The following is a 16,319-nucleotide window of genomic DNA, read 5'->3' as shown; positions in this document are numbered from 1 at the left end:
CATACTTGGATCTACACCAGGTTCTCTGCATATATATATATTATAGCCTTCGGTTTTAGTAGTTCTATGGGCCTCCAGATTGTGTGAATAAGTGGGTTTCTCATTCCTGGGCTTTCTCTTGGGCCTCTTTTCTTTCAGTTGGTTTACCTTGTCCAACTTTGATGTAATTGTTTTCTTTTATCTGACCATATTTTATTTTGATTAAAAAAACTGAAGAGCTGATTCATACATGGAACAACTGTATATTAAAATTTATAAACCACTCATTTTAGTAACATCTCTATTAACAATATATTGTGATATATTACAAGGTACAGTCAGTGTAAAGAGGGGTCTTTGACTTAAAAGATATATAGTTGTAGGAAAGTGATAATAGTAATGACACAGTGAAGTTTTCTATGATTAAAAGAAGATACCAACCACATCTGAATGGACTATGAAACAATTAGTTTATTAGCACTAAATATAATGGTTTTCAACCTATCTCTCATGACCCCTCAAACAACCTTTTGTATCTAGAAGTATTTACATTATGATCCATGACAGTACCAAAAATATGGTAGTGAAGTAGCAACAAGAATAATTTCATGATTGGAGGTCAGCACAACGTGAGGAACTATATTAAATGGCTGCAGTGTTAGGAAGGTTGAGAACCACTGATTTACAAGAATGGGGCAACCCCAGCTAAAACCCTAAACAATAGTGGAGAAGGTGCCTGAACTAACCTTCCCTTGTAATCCGATTGAGGACTACCTTAATTGTCATCATAGAACCTTCATCCAGCAACTGATGGAAGCTGATCAAGGATCCACAGCCAAGCATTGAGCCAAGACTTTGGAGACCAGTTGAGAAAAGTGAGGAGCAATAATATGAACAAAGGGGTCAAGACCATGATGGGGATACCACACAGCTGATCTGAGCTAGTAGGAACTTGCTGACTCCATACTGATAGCAGGAGAACCTATATAGAGCCAAACTAGGCCCTCTGATTGTGGGTGACAGTTATGAGGTTTGGGCAGCCTCTGGGGTCACTGGCAGAAAGATCAGGATTCATCTCTGAGTGCGTGAACTGACTTTGTGGAGCCATTTTTTTTTTTTTCAGGGATAACTTGCTCATCCTAAATATAGGGCAGAGGGCTTTGGTTCTGCCTCAAAGTGATGTGTCAGACTTGTTGACTCCTCACGGGAAGCCTTGCCCTCTCTGAAGAGTGGATAGGGTAGAATGGGGGAGAAGGTGGGGTGGAAGGAGCAGAAGGAGTAGGAACTGATATACGTATGTAAAATGAGAAAAAAAATGTTTTAAAAAATAAATTAATTTTTTAAAAAAAGGAATGGATTAGAACAGCAGCAAATGCTATAGTCTACATTCCATGCATGAGACAATAAAAGCTAATATAAATAAACTTACAAAAGAACAATATTTACAAATGATTTATTAAAGTTGTTAAATGTATAGGATATAATATTTCCAGTGTCTAACATATATGCCCTGATTTTATTAGTTAGTTAACTAATAAATTCATTAATTGAATGCTAGATACTATTTATCCAGTGTCAAATATTCTGTTGAAAATGTAAGAGAAGCTACATGTTCTTGAAATCACAGATGACTAAGAGAACTTATGATATAAATTAATATGGATAATAATAACCTATGCACTCAGCATCATAAAAGCCTGGGACAAAGGAGTTCCAAAAATATTTGAAATGCCTTGCTGAAAATTATACAAAATTTTATCTTTGAGTGTAGAAGATCTTCTATCCCAAGTCCACAGTGCAAGTTTAGACATAGGAATATTCACTTCAGGTGACACACTGGCTAGAATCAGGAGTAGTTTATTAAAACATATGAAAGCTCTCTCTCTACTGAGTGTCTTCTACTATCATAGGGAAAGTATGTCCCAAGGTAATGAGAACAGATACAGGAAAAGATGAATAATATAGCATAGGACATTATTAAAAATGAAACATGGTTAAAAAGCATGTTTCTAGGTGATCTGGGTGACTTGATACATTATTACTAGGGTACACAGCATTATCCTCAAGAACCTAGTAATTGGTTCTAGCCATCATTATTGGCACTTCTTAATGAAAGAATGGAAAATCACTACAGAAAATGTGGGAGAAGTGAGGCAAATGAATTGTTTTTCTCTGTTATTGGGTTGAGGATGAAAAAGTGTGCCCAGAATTGTGCCTAGTTCGTTCTGTGGAAGAACTTACAAACTCACACCATAAGATCAAGGAACAGGCTGCCACGTTTAGCTTGATTAATTCAGTTTTGCAAGCATTCCTCTATTTTTTTTTTTTCACTTGGGATTGAATTTGGTTTCATGGGATCATGGAACTTTCAGTGGTTAATGTAAAAGTCAATGTGACATTACAAAAATAACAGATTCTTCTGTCTCACTTTCATTTTCAATACAGTTGACTGTCTTCAGCATATACCTTGTAATGTTCCAAAGCATAAATACACTATGGAATGACGAAAATGTAGCTAATTACTATGCACTTCACTCCAGAGTTATTATTTTTGTGGTGAGAACAATTTATAGCCATTATCTAAACAGCGTTCGAAGTGTGACATGTTATTAGCTGTAGTCACTGTGTTGTACAAGTCTACCAAAAATGTCTTATGTCTCGTCTATGGAAGTTAAACAATTAGAATTATGCCTCTCATTTCAAAGTGCTTAGCGTGAGAAACTTTGGAACATTAAGTCCTAAACAAGATGTCTTCCTCAGACCTCTCCCCTCAGGACTTGGCAAGCTGTGCAGAGGGAGGAAGTGGTGGGAATCTTGTAGGAGCCACAAAGAACGGTGACACCAAGGAAACGAGGATTGGCTCACATGTGACCTCACGCTGTGGCAGCACTCACAGGGCCTGCACAGGTTCGCGTCAGATGGATTCCCAGTGCAGACAGGGGGAAGTGGACATAGGCCCCATCACGAGCCCAGAAACAATCTCCAATGACAACTTCTTGTGAAGACAAAATCAGTTTTCTCGCATTGCAGAGAGTTTCTTCCACTGGGTGCATAAACCACACTTCCGGGTAGGCCCCATGTCCAGCAAATAGATGGTCAACACAAAGTGAATTTAATGGGGTTGTGTAGATTTTTGTTTCTTTATCTTATTGCTTTGTTTGGACATGTTTTTCTTATTATGCCTTTGCTTGTATATTGTCATTTTAAATTGTTTGTTTGTGTGTGTTTCTTATGCTTTTACTTTGTTGATTTTTTTTCCTGTTTTGTTTGTTTTTGAAGCCATAGAGAAAGGAGGCCAGGAGTTAGAGAGGTGGGCAGGTGGGGAGCATCTAAGAGGAACTGGGGAAGGCTAAACTTGATCAGAATATAACAAAATATTTCTATAAGAGAAAAAAAAGCACATTATTTAACATCATAAGTACGTAAATAAACTAGTGCTGTTCATGCCAATTACCATGATACATTAGTTCAGTAGCAAAGCTCAGTTGAGATAATACAATTAAAACTATGTTAGGAAACAATTGGACATTGCAGGCATCATTTTTGTTACAAAGAAGAATTATAAAATTCAGTTAGAAATTATTGTTTTTTTTTTCTCTCCCCAAGTCTCTTAAGCCACCTGTAAATTTGAAGAGAAACAATCCAGAGACTAGTCATGGTTTCACCTGAGTTCCCAGCTCAATCCTTGCAGAGGTATAAAGCTAGAGACGGGATTAAGTTTCTTCCTGAGTCAGCTGGGGAAAGAGAATGAAGCCATGTCAATTGACATTCTTTTCAGGGCTTTAATTTTATGGATACCCACTAAAGAAAAAGGGGAAATTGAATTTTCTTCACAAATCCTTGTGAATAACAAAAACACTGCTAACTAATAAGCAAGGTCTTTTTTAATCTCTCGGGTAAACTGGCAGCTGCCCTGGTAGGTGAGGCAGTGACAGAGCCCTGGGTTATAACTCGGCCCATTGGTCAAAAGAAAATAAACAAAAACAACACCCAACCCATGGCAAGGCCTGGGACAGGTCAGATGGTGTTTTTTGTTGGCGACGATATGCAATAGGAAAGGACACGCATACATAAGCGTTTCCTTTCTACCTGTTACAGTTTGGGGGACTCTGTGGCTCTGGAAAGACAGCTGCACGGCCATTTTGCAACCACTCCCGGGAAACATTATAACAAACTCTCCCTTTTGCAAAGGCTTGGATCTGTTTAGGAGTTTCTGTTCCCTGTCCTTATCAATCTCAAACTAGTGAAAAACGTTTCAATTCATCCCCTCCCCCCAAACAAAGATTGAAGCAGGCTCGTATCTGAGGTGCATCTTTTTGCTCAGAGCCTAGCAGAGAAATTCTCTGCATCTCCTTTGCCTGGGTCAGGGTTGCCAGCGTCTACACTTTGAATGTTTAAGGAGATTGAGTGCCTCTACTGGAAGCAAAGAGCTCATAACTTCATATCCTGAAACTCTCAGGAGCAAGCCTGCCCTTGTCATTTGAGTTCTGCAGATGGCACCCGTTTTCCAGCTCACTGGGGAGCCTCTGCTAATCACTGGTAACAATGGGACTTCTGTCTCACTGGAAAGCTTTCTTGTCCCCTTTCAGCTGAGGTGGAGACAGTCACTAAAACCACCGGGGGCAGGTATTTGTCCTGCCTGCTTGCTTTTAATATGCTCGTATTAGGAAACACTTCATTCATGGAGCGGATGGTCTAGCAAGGAGGCAAGAGGGATGGCAAACAAAATGGTTAAAAGAAATGCCATTTTTAAATATTTTGAAGAGCTAATATATGATGGCTAAGATAATAAAGAGACTGCGGCAATGAAAACATCCTAAAATAATTTTGAAAACAGAACAAGCAAGCAAACATTTCTCTCTAAGACTAGGTTTAGACACTTCGGGCAATTTCGACACAAACCTTAACTTCAGCTTTTTTTTCTAGCCAACTCTTCCTTCCCTCCTCACGCATAATAACTAAACTAACAAAACCCACCTGCTAGTCCCACTGAACAACCTCTCAAGGAGCGAGATGGTCACCCAGTACACATTTTCCCCATGACTTTTGACCTCTCTAATTATCTGGGTTTTCTGGCAATCTCAAATCACAGTTAATCTAGTCCTCGGTCAGTGTCTCATCTCCTTCTGCATTTGATCTAATATTTATTACTTCAGCCCGTTTGCAAAATGAGTGCTTTTTCAAACGGTCACAAATTAAACCCAGAGTGAAGAGAAGTTGCTTTTCCTGCATCTGTATTCCCAGGGCATTATTGGCAGGGAGGGAGGAGTTAAATGTCTCTGTAGAGCTGAATTCTCTTTGCCTTTACCAATTCCTTCTTTCTGCTCATGCTCCCGCATGGTGCTCATGCTAAAAGCACTCATAAGGGCCAGATTATGCAAAGTGTAACTTAATTTCTGAGGCATTGCTTTTAACCCACCACTCTGGGTTCCCATCCATGACTGGTAATTCTTAAGTAATGGGCAGTTTTGAACAGAACTTATAAGACACCAAATATTTAGTTTGGAAAACATTCCAACTAATAGGTGATTTCTAATCTTCTGAAGCATTCTTTTTCACAAACACAATTTTCTCTGAAAAAAGGAAAGTACAAATTCCCAGTTCTAGAAAAAATATTCTTTAACAATGAATTTCAACACAGGAACAAGGAGGGCAGTGTTTAGCTATGGCATTTCCTTCAGCTTCAATGATCATGAGATTCTCAGTGAGTAATGAAGCAGTCTCTTAAAGAAGAGAAAAACAGAAAAGAGATGCTAGCTAATTATTTTTAAAAAATAGAACTCAATCAAAAACACCTTGGGAAGAATAGTAAAATTTGTGTGTTTGGATGTTTTTATTTAGTCCCTAGTTAAGTAATTTCCCCTAAAGAAGTAGCTAATACCTGGTCATGAGTCCATTTTGAGGGGGAAGTGATCACTACGAAGTGAGACTCACCATTCCCTTGTTCCATCAAATCCGTCCTAACTTCAAGTCTATTTTACCCATTCTGAATGACCCCTTCAAAACAGACACATTGGTTTGACCTAAGAAAAACATCTCTCCACAAAAGATATTTTAACAAGGACCCTCTGTAGCTGCCTCTGGAGTCTTTCAAGAAAAGATAAGAGTTACCTAACTTCTTGTAAAGTTGAAAGTACGGTTTTTCTGGAAAATCAAGTACAACACCCAGAAAAGCTTCATTCCTCCTCCTCTTTCTCAATCTGCAATGGGGTGAGGCGAAAAGCCACTGAGTTGTTTGGCGAAATAAGCGCAGGACCGTCATCATAGGAAGCCTGCTAGCAAAGGAACAGGTGGCAGGCAGCCCTTGCAGTTGAGAGCTGAAAGTGTGAGAAGTTTCGGGAAATCAGTTGCAAACAGAATTCATTGTAGCCCAAGACGTAGGGCTGGATGGCTGAGTGGAGTGGAAATAGGGCACTGGGTGGGAAATACAGAATATTTCACCATACTTTAAAAATCAGCATTGAAAGATCAATACAGTACTCCTGACTTTTAGCTGCAGGAATGAATGCGGAAAAAGCAGGGTTTTGTTGGTGCATGCGGCAGGTTCGGTCAAGCCATGCCTTAGGCCACAAGTTCTGTTGTAGTGACTCAGAATCCGCATTGTCACACCTGCAGCTGCGTCCTTACGGCTCTGAGGCTCTGACAAACTCCTAGGTAGGTGCACTCCAATCTTGCTTCTACTTTAGCTAAGAAGAGGGCTTAAAGGTAATTATCTCTCAGGAGGAGGGAAGTATATAAAAACAAATGAAGACAACAACCGTAGTCAATCTTGCCAAAGTCTGCTGAGATCAGAGCAGAAATCTAAGACCCAAAGGTTTTGATGTTTTCCAAAGTTAATTGCATCAACGTTTTGAGACTAGGGCTGTTGTAGAATGAACTTCTTTGTGTATCAAATTTCAGACATCAACTTTGGTATAAATTATTTCTTCTGTACAATTCTGCAATGCTTCCCCATTGTGTTCAAGTTCTAGAGAACTGTTTTTTCTTTGGGATCAATATGAGTTCTTTTTCACTCAATCTTACTTACTATTCTTTATTTTTCATGGAACACACAAGCATTTTCAAGATTAGACTTTTAAGAGGCAAAATGGATACACTTTAATTCATCCTTTTCTACACTGACAAAGACAAACTTACCTTCGTGCTCTGCAGAAGAAACATGTTAGAAATATATTAATGCCTTGAAAAATACATTAAGTAGAAAGGGGAAATGCTTAAATGTGCTAACGGTGGTGTTGGGCTGGGGCAATTCGCTATTGGAACCCTCTAGATAATCCCAAAGTGGCCTGAATTCCTTTGCAGGATGAGCGTCTATAGAAGCAGACAGAAAGCCTCTTGTCATTTGTAACCTTAATCCCCTGCCAAAGCATGAAAAGTGCTCGGGATAACAAGGATGGGATCACTAAAATCAACATGATTTTGGAGTTTGTATTCTTAACAATGCTAACTGATCAATAGGCTTTCAGGAACTGACAAATACAATAAGATCCCTATGACAAATCCATCTAGTGCAGTGTAGACCCCTCTCCCCTCCCCCAACTCACCCCGCCCCCTTTAAATCTTCCTGAGTCTACATTCAAGGGGTCAGGGGAGAATGTTGTCTATAGACAGTATGAGAGCTTTCATGGCGATGCTTAGATAACTTTTATGAGCACTTTCAACAGTCTTTGTGTTTTTGATTGGGAGACTGGCCCTCCCTTTTGGGCTGAAGAACATCCATATCATCGAATAGGAATTCTCTTCTGGGCTTCAAGTCTTTAGATGCAGGAGTGGAAAAGGGAGAGCAAAGAAGGCTACGGGAAATGTTGAGGGTGTTCTCTTCTAACTTTTATACAAGTCTTACCCAAATCCTATCATACCATTGGACTTCAGGACTCTTGAAAGAAAAGTTAAAGAAAATCTATACGCCAGAGAGAGCACGCCTTTCTGTCAGAGAATTAATGAGGTTCAACAGGACTCTGAATACGTGCTTGTGTCCCACAGACAACAGAGTTACCCCTCACCAGCTCATGGAGACACAGGAACACGCTTCTCTTTTCATTTTGGTCCTTGACACTCAGCAGGGACTTTTGTGAACTTTGTCATCTTCCTCTGCCCTTGAAGCCAGCACTGGGGAAGTGGATCTAATTAATGCGAGGCGGGGCGGTGGAAGAGTCAGCCCGGCCACTGCCTTCCAGGAGCCTCAAAACCACCGCCACTTTTAGATTTGGAGTATCCTTTCGCGAATCCCCTGTTGTAATTTATAATTCTCAGTGGACCTTTATTTGTCTTGAACTGATCGTTTATATAGGCTTTCCAAGGAATTTCTTCACTATACTTGTAGAGCAGGGGAAGGAGGTGGCTGAACCCAAGGGGGGCTGTGTGGAGGCGGGAATAATCTCTAAGGAGGCTTTAAAACCTTCCCTGGTTAAAGTTACTCTGATGAGAGGGAGACACACACACACACACACACACACACACACACACACACACACACTCACACACACACACACACAGCACAAGTTCAGCCGAGACTGTAATAATGAGCATGGATTGTAAATTCTGTAGGTAGCCAAATTCGATTTTTTTCTTTTAAATCACAATTGCTCCCCAAAATGGCTATAAAACAACGCTAGCCTCGGGAGGTAAATTTATAGCCCCATGCCTCTCCCAGGCACGCCGGAGGGTTCTGCTCCCGGCTCTAATCTCTGCGAGATGTTTTTTGCATGTGTTGTGTGACAAGAAGGAAGGGGAGTGGGTTGAGCTCGCTCTTCTCCCATTGTCAGCGCGTCTAGTGAGTGTTGGGAAAACCTGTCCGCGGGATCCTGTGTCATCTTTCCCTGCCTGTGCACAGGAAAAGTCCGCGCTGCTCAAGCCTGCTCGCTCCCCCTCTGCTCTTTCTCTCTCTCTCTCTTTCTCTGTTTCCCTTTCATTCTGCTTCCTCGGAGCGGAATGAAGCAGAGAGAGGGAGCAGGATTAGAGTCTGCCACCGGCTATCAGCGGAGCTGAGATAAAAGGAACGGCTTCTTAAGCGCCACTGCCGCAGCCCTTGTTAATTTTTTTTTTTCTTCTTTCCACACAACAGTTGTGCCTCATTATCCGGAGCCTGGCTCGATTTTTTTTTTTTTTGAGGGTTTGAAGTTTCTGTGATTCCGTGACTGTTACAGAAGAAGAGACGTTAGTGTTGCCATGAGGTCTTGATTGTCTGCATTTATGAATGAAACTGACCTAAATCACCTGTTACCTCCAGTTTCCAGATTGTTTGAACTTCTCTGGCCGCACAATACAGGAAGGAAGGCTGCAGCAGCCCAGGGACCTCCAGCGTCTGCAGCATGGGCTGGTTCGCTGGGATTGCCTGTCTTTTCTGGGGTGTATTACTTACAGCAAGAGCAAACTATGCAAACGGGAAGAACAATGTGCCAAGACTGAAATTATCGTACAAAGGTAAAGCTTTCTTTTTCTTTTATTTGACTAGATTTATAGTGCCCCCTCCTTTCTTTGCTTGAACTCCCAACACTAAACATCAAACCTTTAGGTTAACCTGGGAAACCTGTGTCATTCGGTCAAAATTTTCTGTGAAAATTTAAACACTTTCTCTTAAACAACAAAAAAGCATGCCTTCTGTTTGATGTGTGACAACTTAAAAGCAAACAAAGAACATTTAATCACGGTGAGCTGTGTGCCTGCTCCATGCATGCTGATTTGAGTACCTTCTGATCATGCTATGTGCCCTTCATTCTTCTCACTTTACTTCCATTTAAAATATTTTTAAAGAACCGTTAATGCAAAAAAAATGCTTTTTTTTTTATAGCTAGTCATGCCTCACCTATAATAACCATTACAGTGAACAGTATCTTCATAGTTGCGGGCACTAAATGGTTAATCGCCATCATGAATATTCAGTTTGTTCAAATCTGACACTCAGATGCTCACCATAAGCAGTAGATCATGGTTTGCCAAGAGAATATAAACTGGAGGGAACAGGCTAGTTTTTCCACACTGTGTTATGATGATGAAAAGATTGTATTTCCCTAATTGGTGTAAAACTAGCCTTTGAAATATAATGATATTTAATTCCATATGTAGCTAAGTGGGAATTATAGAGATGTAATTCTCTAATGACACCGTTAGTTATTTGAACTTCTTTTTTAAGAAGTATAAATTCATAAACGAAAACCCTGCTAGGTCACATGATTTTTTTTTTCTGTTACAGATTCGTGTGTGTGTTTGTTTTCAGATGGCAATTTTAAAGAAAATATTTGCTCTGAATTTGTTTGGAGAGATTTCAAAGACTGTTGGGTAGAGTAGTGGTAAAGCAATTCCTAAAGTGTGTGTGTGTGTGTGTGTGTGTGTGTACAAAACTTTTAGTGGCAGGGAGTATTTCTCGGGTGTTAATAAATGAAGTTTAAGATTAAACCGTTTTAACTCGTATAGTTTAACTCCCCAAGGTGCTGATTTCCTATGATTCTCGGATTTCTTGGGTTGGGGGTGGGGCTCTGAGTAGCTTCTACCTCTGCTATGTATTTAGCTTATAAGGTACATGAGTATTGCTATTGCTAGAGACATTTCCTTTTTGTGCACGACTGACTGATATAGAGAAAAATGTATTTCTAATTTTCACATGATAGGGGACAACTTTTCTGAGTGCTTTATCGTGAATTGAGAGACCAATTAGGAGAGACGCGTAATTTTCACACTATGCATGAGAAAATTAAACACCTATTAATGTGTGTATTTGAATTCAACTTAAGATAAAATACTTTGACTTAGAAAATTATTTTTAGTATAGTATTTCATTAAGCACCTAATTACATACATATAGGTTCAATGCAAGATAAACAGTTGCATTGGTACATCAGTATTGAAAAATCATATAACATCCACTAAATATTTCACCAAGTCTTTACTTTGTTTCTGTATAATAAAAATAGTGAAATTGTTTGCATAGTATGTTAAATAATCTATGATTTTATTGTTCTTTGATCTGTATTATTGAGGAGACACCATCCTGTTATCTTTAGATTGATAGCTTATTTTATTCAAGTTTATATTCCTCGTAAGTTTTCTATTCAACTTTAGTTTGAAAAGATGTAATTCTCAGGTTTGCATTTCTAAGATGCCGAATGGTTGCATACTATAATTTGATATTAGCAAATTTGAAATAATGAAGTGTATTTTAAGAATCTAATAGTCTTAAAAACAATTTTCTAGTTGCCAAATAGCTATTAAATAAAAATAAAATGTATTCTATTTCCTTACTTAGTGAGAATTTTATTTCCTTACCATTAATTACTCTCAATCAGAGAAGAGGCACCTGTCATGTCTATGCATTCAAATCATGTAGATAGTGGAACTAAACCTGTTCTTTGTTATATACATATGTTTAAACTTGTCTGATGAGGGCTGTATACATTAACAAGATATTGTTATATATATATATATATATATATATATATATATATATATATGGTACTGTCTCTACAAGTCTTATAGATGTTAGCTATGGTATCCATCATAATGTTTGTGTTTTCCTTTAAATCTAAAACTCCTCTACACCTCTCTAACCATTCTATTCATAGACCAAGAGCTTGGCAGTTTGCTTTACTAAACTGTGAAGTGGACAACAGCAAGGAAGAGGAGGCAGGGTTCCAGCACCTTTTCTTCTGTCGTTTTACTGGTGTGTCCTCACAGGCTTGTTTTGCCAAAGCACATGCCTGATAATCAATTGTCAAGACCTTGCCTCTAACTGTAAGAGAGATCTTATTTAAATCTGCTTCTTCTTCCCGACTTAATTAGATGTCAAACACAGTTAAAATATCTGCTGCCTTGCTCTTAAAAATATTGCAGCATTTCCCATGAAGAGTTAAATCCCTGCCAACCTTAATTTCCCATGGTCACTTGTCTTCAAAGATCCACCATTAACTCTCTCTTTGCTCAGGTTGCCAAGATGAATTTTCAGGCAATCAGTGAGCTTGCTTTCTCCTTGTCATCCTGCGTGGTGGGAGATGAAAGAGATTTGATATGTTAAAGCGAAGGGAGCACCAAGGCTGCTTCTGGGATGAATGTGCTTACATAGCTCATAAGGCACCTCTACTTTCTAGGAAAAGGAACTGAATAGATGTTTTCAGAACCATCTGGAGAAGTGATAATATTAGAAAAATGGGGTATGCTGGCTTCTCCTCTGAACCAGCCTGATTTAGAATCCTTGTGGGGGAAGAAAATGTGAGAAGGCTGTAAATCTCAACGTCACATAGAAATTATCCTCAAGAAGCATCCACGCGAGAGATGCTTTTGCCTTCCTTGAGTACGCCAACAGTAACTGACTAAATGTTCCACCCCTCCCACCATTTTTAATTCCGTACATGATTGTCTACTTCCTCTGCAAAATTAGTCACATTTTACTCCTCTTATGAAATGCTAAGAAACCGTACAATCTTTCATTTGGGATGTGTGGTCCAGTGGAATCTTCAGAAAAAAAACTGGGTGAATCCCAAGAAGTGTGCAGGGGGTATTGGAAGTTTTAAACAAGTAACAAATGTTTCATCCCTCGACATAAGTTTTTTTTTTTTTTTCCAGTATGCAATGTGCCTGAGATTCAGAAGAAATCAAAGACACATGCAAGTATCAGTATGATAGTGTCCGGTGAATCCAAAGGTTAAATCAATGATTTTAACCTTCTCTTCAGAGGGAGGGCTGAGTAAACAGCACCTAAGTACAAGGCTGGGAATTTCAAAGACCTTTTCCTTATCTGCTCACATTTTTCCCTTCTCAGAATCAAGGTGGTTAGTTACTGGGAAAGTGAGATTATCCGTTCAATCAAAATTTGTATATAACTTTATGATATTAGAAGTCAATTTTCACTAATTAAAATTTTTTTTTAAACTTTTTTTTTATGGTTTATTTAACTTTATTTTATGTGCATTGGTGTGAAGTGTCAGATCCCCTGGAACTGATCTTCAGACAGTTGTGAGCTGCCATGTGGGTGCTGGGAATTGAACCCGGGTCCTCTGGAAGAGCAGTCTGTGCTCTTAACCACTGAGCCATCTCTCCAGCCCCCACTAATTAAAATTTTAAACAAAATTTTCCAAAGTTTCGCTATATGTTATGATTAAATTAAAATAAATTAATATGATTGCTGGCTTATCCAACCTTACTTTTTTTCTGTGATGCAGTTGAAAGGACATTTACCAGAGAAATAGTAATATATGACCTAGTTGTGTGGCTACTTCCATAAATAAGCCATTCATATCTGGTATTGACACTTACTGTTGAATAAAGAATCAAAAGTGTGAAAAGTTTAAATTTTAATGATAAAATTACTTTAAGTGACATATTGAAAAATACATATCTAATATATAAATATTAGAGCAGTAATTCTCAGCCTAGGGATTTGACTGCTTTGAGCATCACACACCAGAATCCTGCAGATCAGATGATCAAATGACTCTCAACAGCAGCAAAATTACAGATATGAAATAGCAGCAATAATTGTATGATTGGCGTTCACCCTTACATGAGGAATTGTATTAAAGGGTCACAACATTAGAAAGGCAGAGAGCCACTGTATTGGAGTATTTTATATATGTATTTGTATATATTAGAGTAAGATCTGACCTTGTAAATCCTATTAAAACATTTCAAGTAGCTCTTAAGTATATAGTAGCATGGTGTGAGATTTAGCTTACACTAATAACCCCCTTACAGATAAAATGCATATAGAATTGTTCATATACAATACACAGAGGCACACACCAATGTACAGGATCACAGGGACAAAATCTTTTTACAGTTTTCTCAAACTGTCACCTCATGTTACTGGGTTTTTGGCTTGATTAGTCTTACTTAAAATAATCTTTTCTCACCAAATATTATTTCCTTCCAAATCATATTTTGATTGTGATGTTTTGAATTTAAGGTGATGAAGACTAGACTTTTGACAAATCAATTCAAGAGGCATGTCCTGAAAACATCATGAATGGTGAAATCCTGTAAGACACAAACATATCTTGTCATTCAACTCTGGTGACATCAAAGGAAAGTTCCTGAAACGCTCCAACTTGTGGCCTTTCTGTTAAAGTTGCCAAGCAGGTTGACCTTTGAAGTGAGAGAATATGCAATCCAGACGATAGGAAATAGGAAACCACTGGGCTGTGAAATCATTTCATAGACACCTATAACCTAACAACTTGTAATAGTTACGCCTGAAGTCTGAATGGCTTGGAACTGTGATTTCTGACTCTGTCGTCTTGGGTGTAAACAACAAGAATATTCTAGTAATTTAATGAACTCAATAGACATAGGTCTGTGGTGTCAAGTATTCTTTGTTTTCTGATATTTGTCACAATATAATTGACAGACGGTGCAATTTAGGATCATTTGTACCTAAAACATAAACTTATACTTTACAAGTATGCAACCATTCAGGGATAAATTTGAACTGAATTAAATGAAATGATTATCTGCATCCCTATTTGACAAAAACAAAGTTTAAACAGTTGCTGTAGACATTCTTAGTATGAATATACGACTGTCTTATAGAGCAAATTTTGTATCATATTTCGAGATATATATTAAAAATCCTATAATTTAAAAATTCCATCAACTTTAAAGGTGAGAAGATTTGTGGTTTAATTTCTTACCCAGATTTTCTCATTTAAACATCCATGTATAGCAGTTCCAGAGATCTTTTAAGTCAAAATTCAAGACTTTCTTAAAATTTTACCTTGAATTTAAGTCTTCTAAAACTACCACTTTTAAAACAAATTTGGGGTTGATCATTACCTAGCAATTTTAATTTACTGAGTTCTCATACTATGTCGTGACAAGTTACACTTACCAAACTTCATGAAAGAAGTCTAGAGTCATGTGATCCATACCCAGCAAGTCATATGTGAGCCTCCACAGCTACATCAGCGCTGGGCTGAGTTTAACGCTCGGGTCAAAGCTGATTTGGAAAAGATACCTAGTAGTTGTAAACAAAAGTTAGAACAAGTGAAACTCTAAATGGCCTTTACCCCTTTTTTGACTTCTAAGGTGCTACTTACAGGGATTGCCAGGATTTGCAGTTCTAGGCTTCCACTAATAGGTGGCAGTAGCAATTTGTGACAGCTCTTTCCTTAGTCCAGAACAGGCAGGCTGCTAGGATAAATACACACAGAGTAATGGTGTAAAAGCCAAGCCAGGAAAAGCCAACACAGACATGGGACATGCACTAAACAGGAGCCTCGGTGGCGGTAGAATTTACTAAGGTTTTGACATGTTCTTCAGGGTGAACTTAGTAGCACCTTTCCCCACTAAGAAGTGAGTGGCTGTAAGTAAGAAAGAAATGAGTACATTTTAATTTAAGTGATAATTACACAAAAATGTATCCATAAAATGTGAAATTAGCCAGAGATAAACAACCTGAAAAGTGAAATAGTGATAACAGGCAAAAAGATTAGTGTGGGGCAGTTGTATATGTGTGAGTATGTTTAATGTGTGTATATATGTGTGTTTAAAATTTACAAATGTAAATTTGCATGATTTGAATCATAAAATGTGCTTATAGGGAAGAATAAGTCTGCCTGTGGCACATTATGGCCTATTATTTATAATTAGGAAATAACTAGCTGAGACTATAAAGTAATGTTTAGAAAACTACATTTTAGTTTTAACGTAATGACTTCTCTACATTTTATTGTGTTTTCATCTATTTTACAATCAAGCATATGGAAGAGCTGGTAATTCTATCTAAAACAAATAAGTCTGAATGTCTCCAGCTACTATCTCTTTCTGTTGCCAAGACATAAACATCTGTATAAATAGGGAATTCACACACCATTCCCAAACGGTAAAAAAGCTGGACTCTGTCAAACCCAGGATAAGAAAATACACAATTTATACTGAACTAGAGAAGGAAGATAAGCAAAAATAAAATTCTGTTGATAAATAGAAAGAATGATTAGCTCTAGTTTCTACAATCTTAGTGGAAAGCAGAGGAGGATCACTAACTCGGTGAGCCTTGCAGTGTTCTGAATGAGTCGCTAAGCCCGTGTCGTTAGGTGTCCTTTGCTTAAGTGTGGCGTGGGGAACAGTATAGAGCAAACTTTCGGGTCACAATGCATAGCTGCTATCTCAAATTAGTCTATAGATAAATTTCATCATGACCCACTTGAGGGATCATAAGCAAACTAAAGAAATGCTGTTGAATATGTCAAATGAGTACTTACTTCTGCCAAAGTGCTTGCATGATTCATCTTGGTTGTGCCAACACTGTACAGTTTGCAGGCTAGATGTTATTAGTTGGCGTTTATAATCTCTTCTGTGTTAGAATGGAGTCACTCACTGTGGATTGATTTTGTACATTAGCTGCTACCCTTTGT

General features: G+C 38.3%; 1 protein-coding gene across 1 annotated transcript in view; it reads left to right on the top strand.

Moving 5' to 3' along the window:
• Window positions 1-16,319, top strand: part of LOC121459013 (semaphorin-3A) — a 307,174-nt gene that overhangs the window by 93,219 nt on the left and 197,636 nt on the right. Inside the window, exon 3 of the mRNA XM_041668475.1 lies at window positions 9,209-9,402. Coding sequence (XP_041524409.1) covers window positions 9,291-9,402 — 112 coding nt within the window. The 5' untranslated portion in view covers window positions 9,209-9,290. The remainder of the gene's footprint in view (window positions 1-9,208; window positions 9,403-16,319) is intronic.

This window comes from Microtus oregoni, unplaced genomic scaffold, assembly GCF_018167655.1.
Source record: "Microtus oregoni isolate MIOR12 unplaced genomic scaffold, Mior012 000018F_ref0000195, whole genome shotgun sequence".
Classification (NCBI taxonomy): Eukaryota; Metazoa; Chordata; class Mammalia; order Rodentia; family Cricetidae; genus Microtus; species Microtus oregoni.
This window is presented reverse-complemented; position numbering and strand designations above follow the sequence as displayed.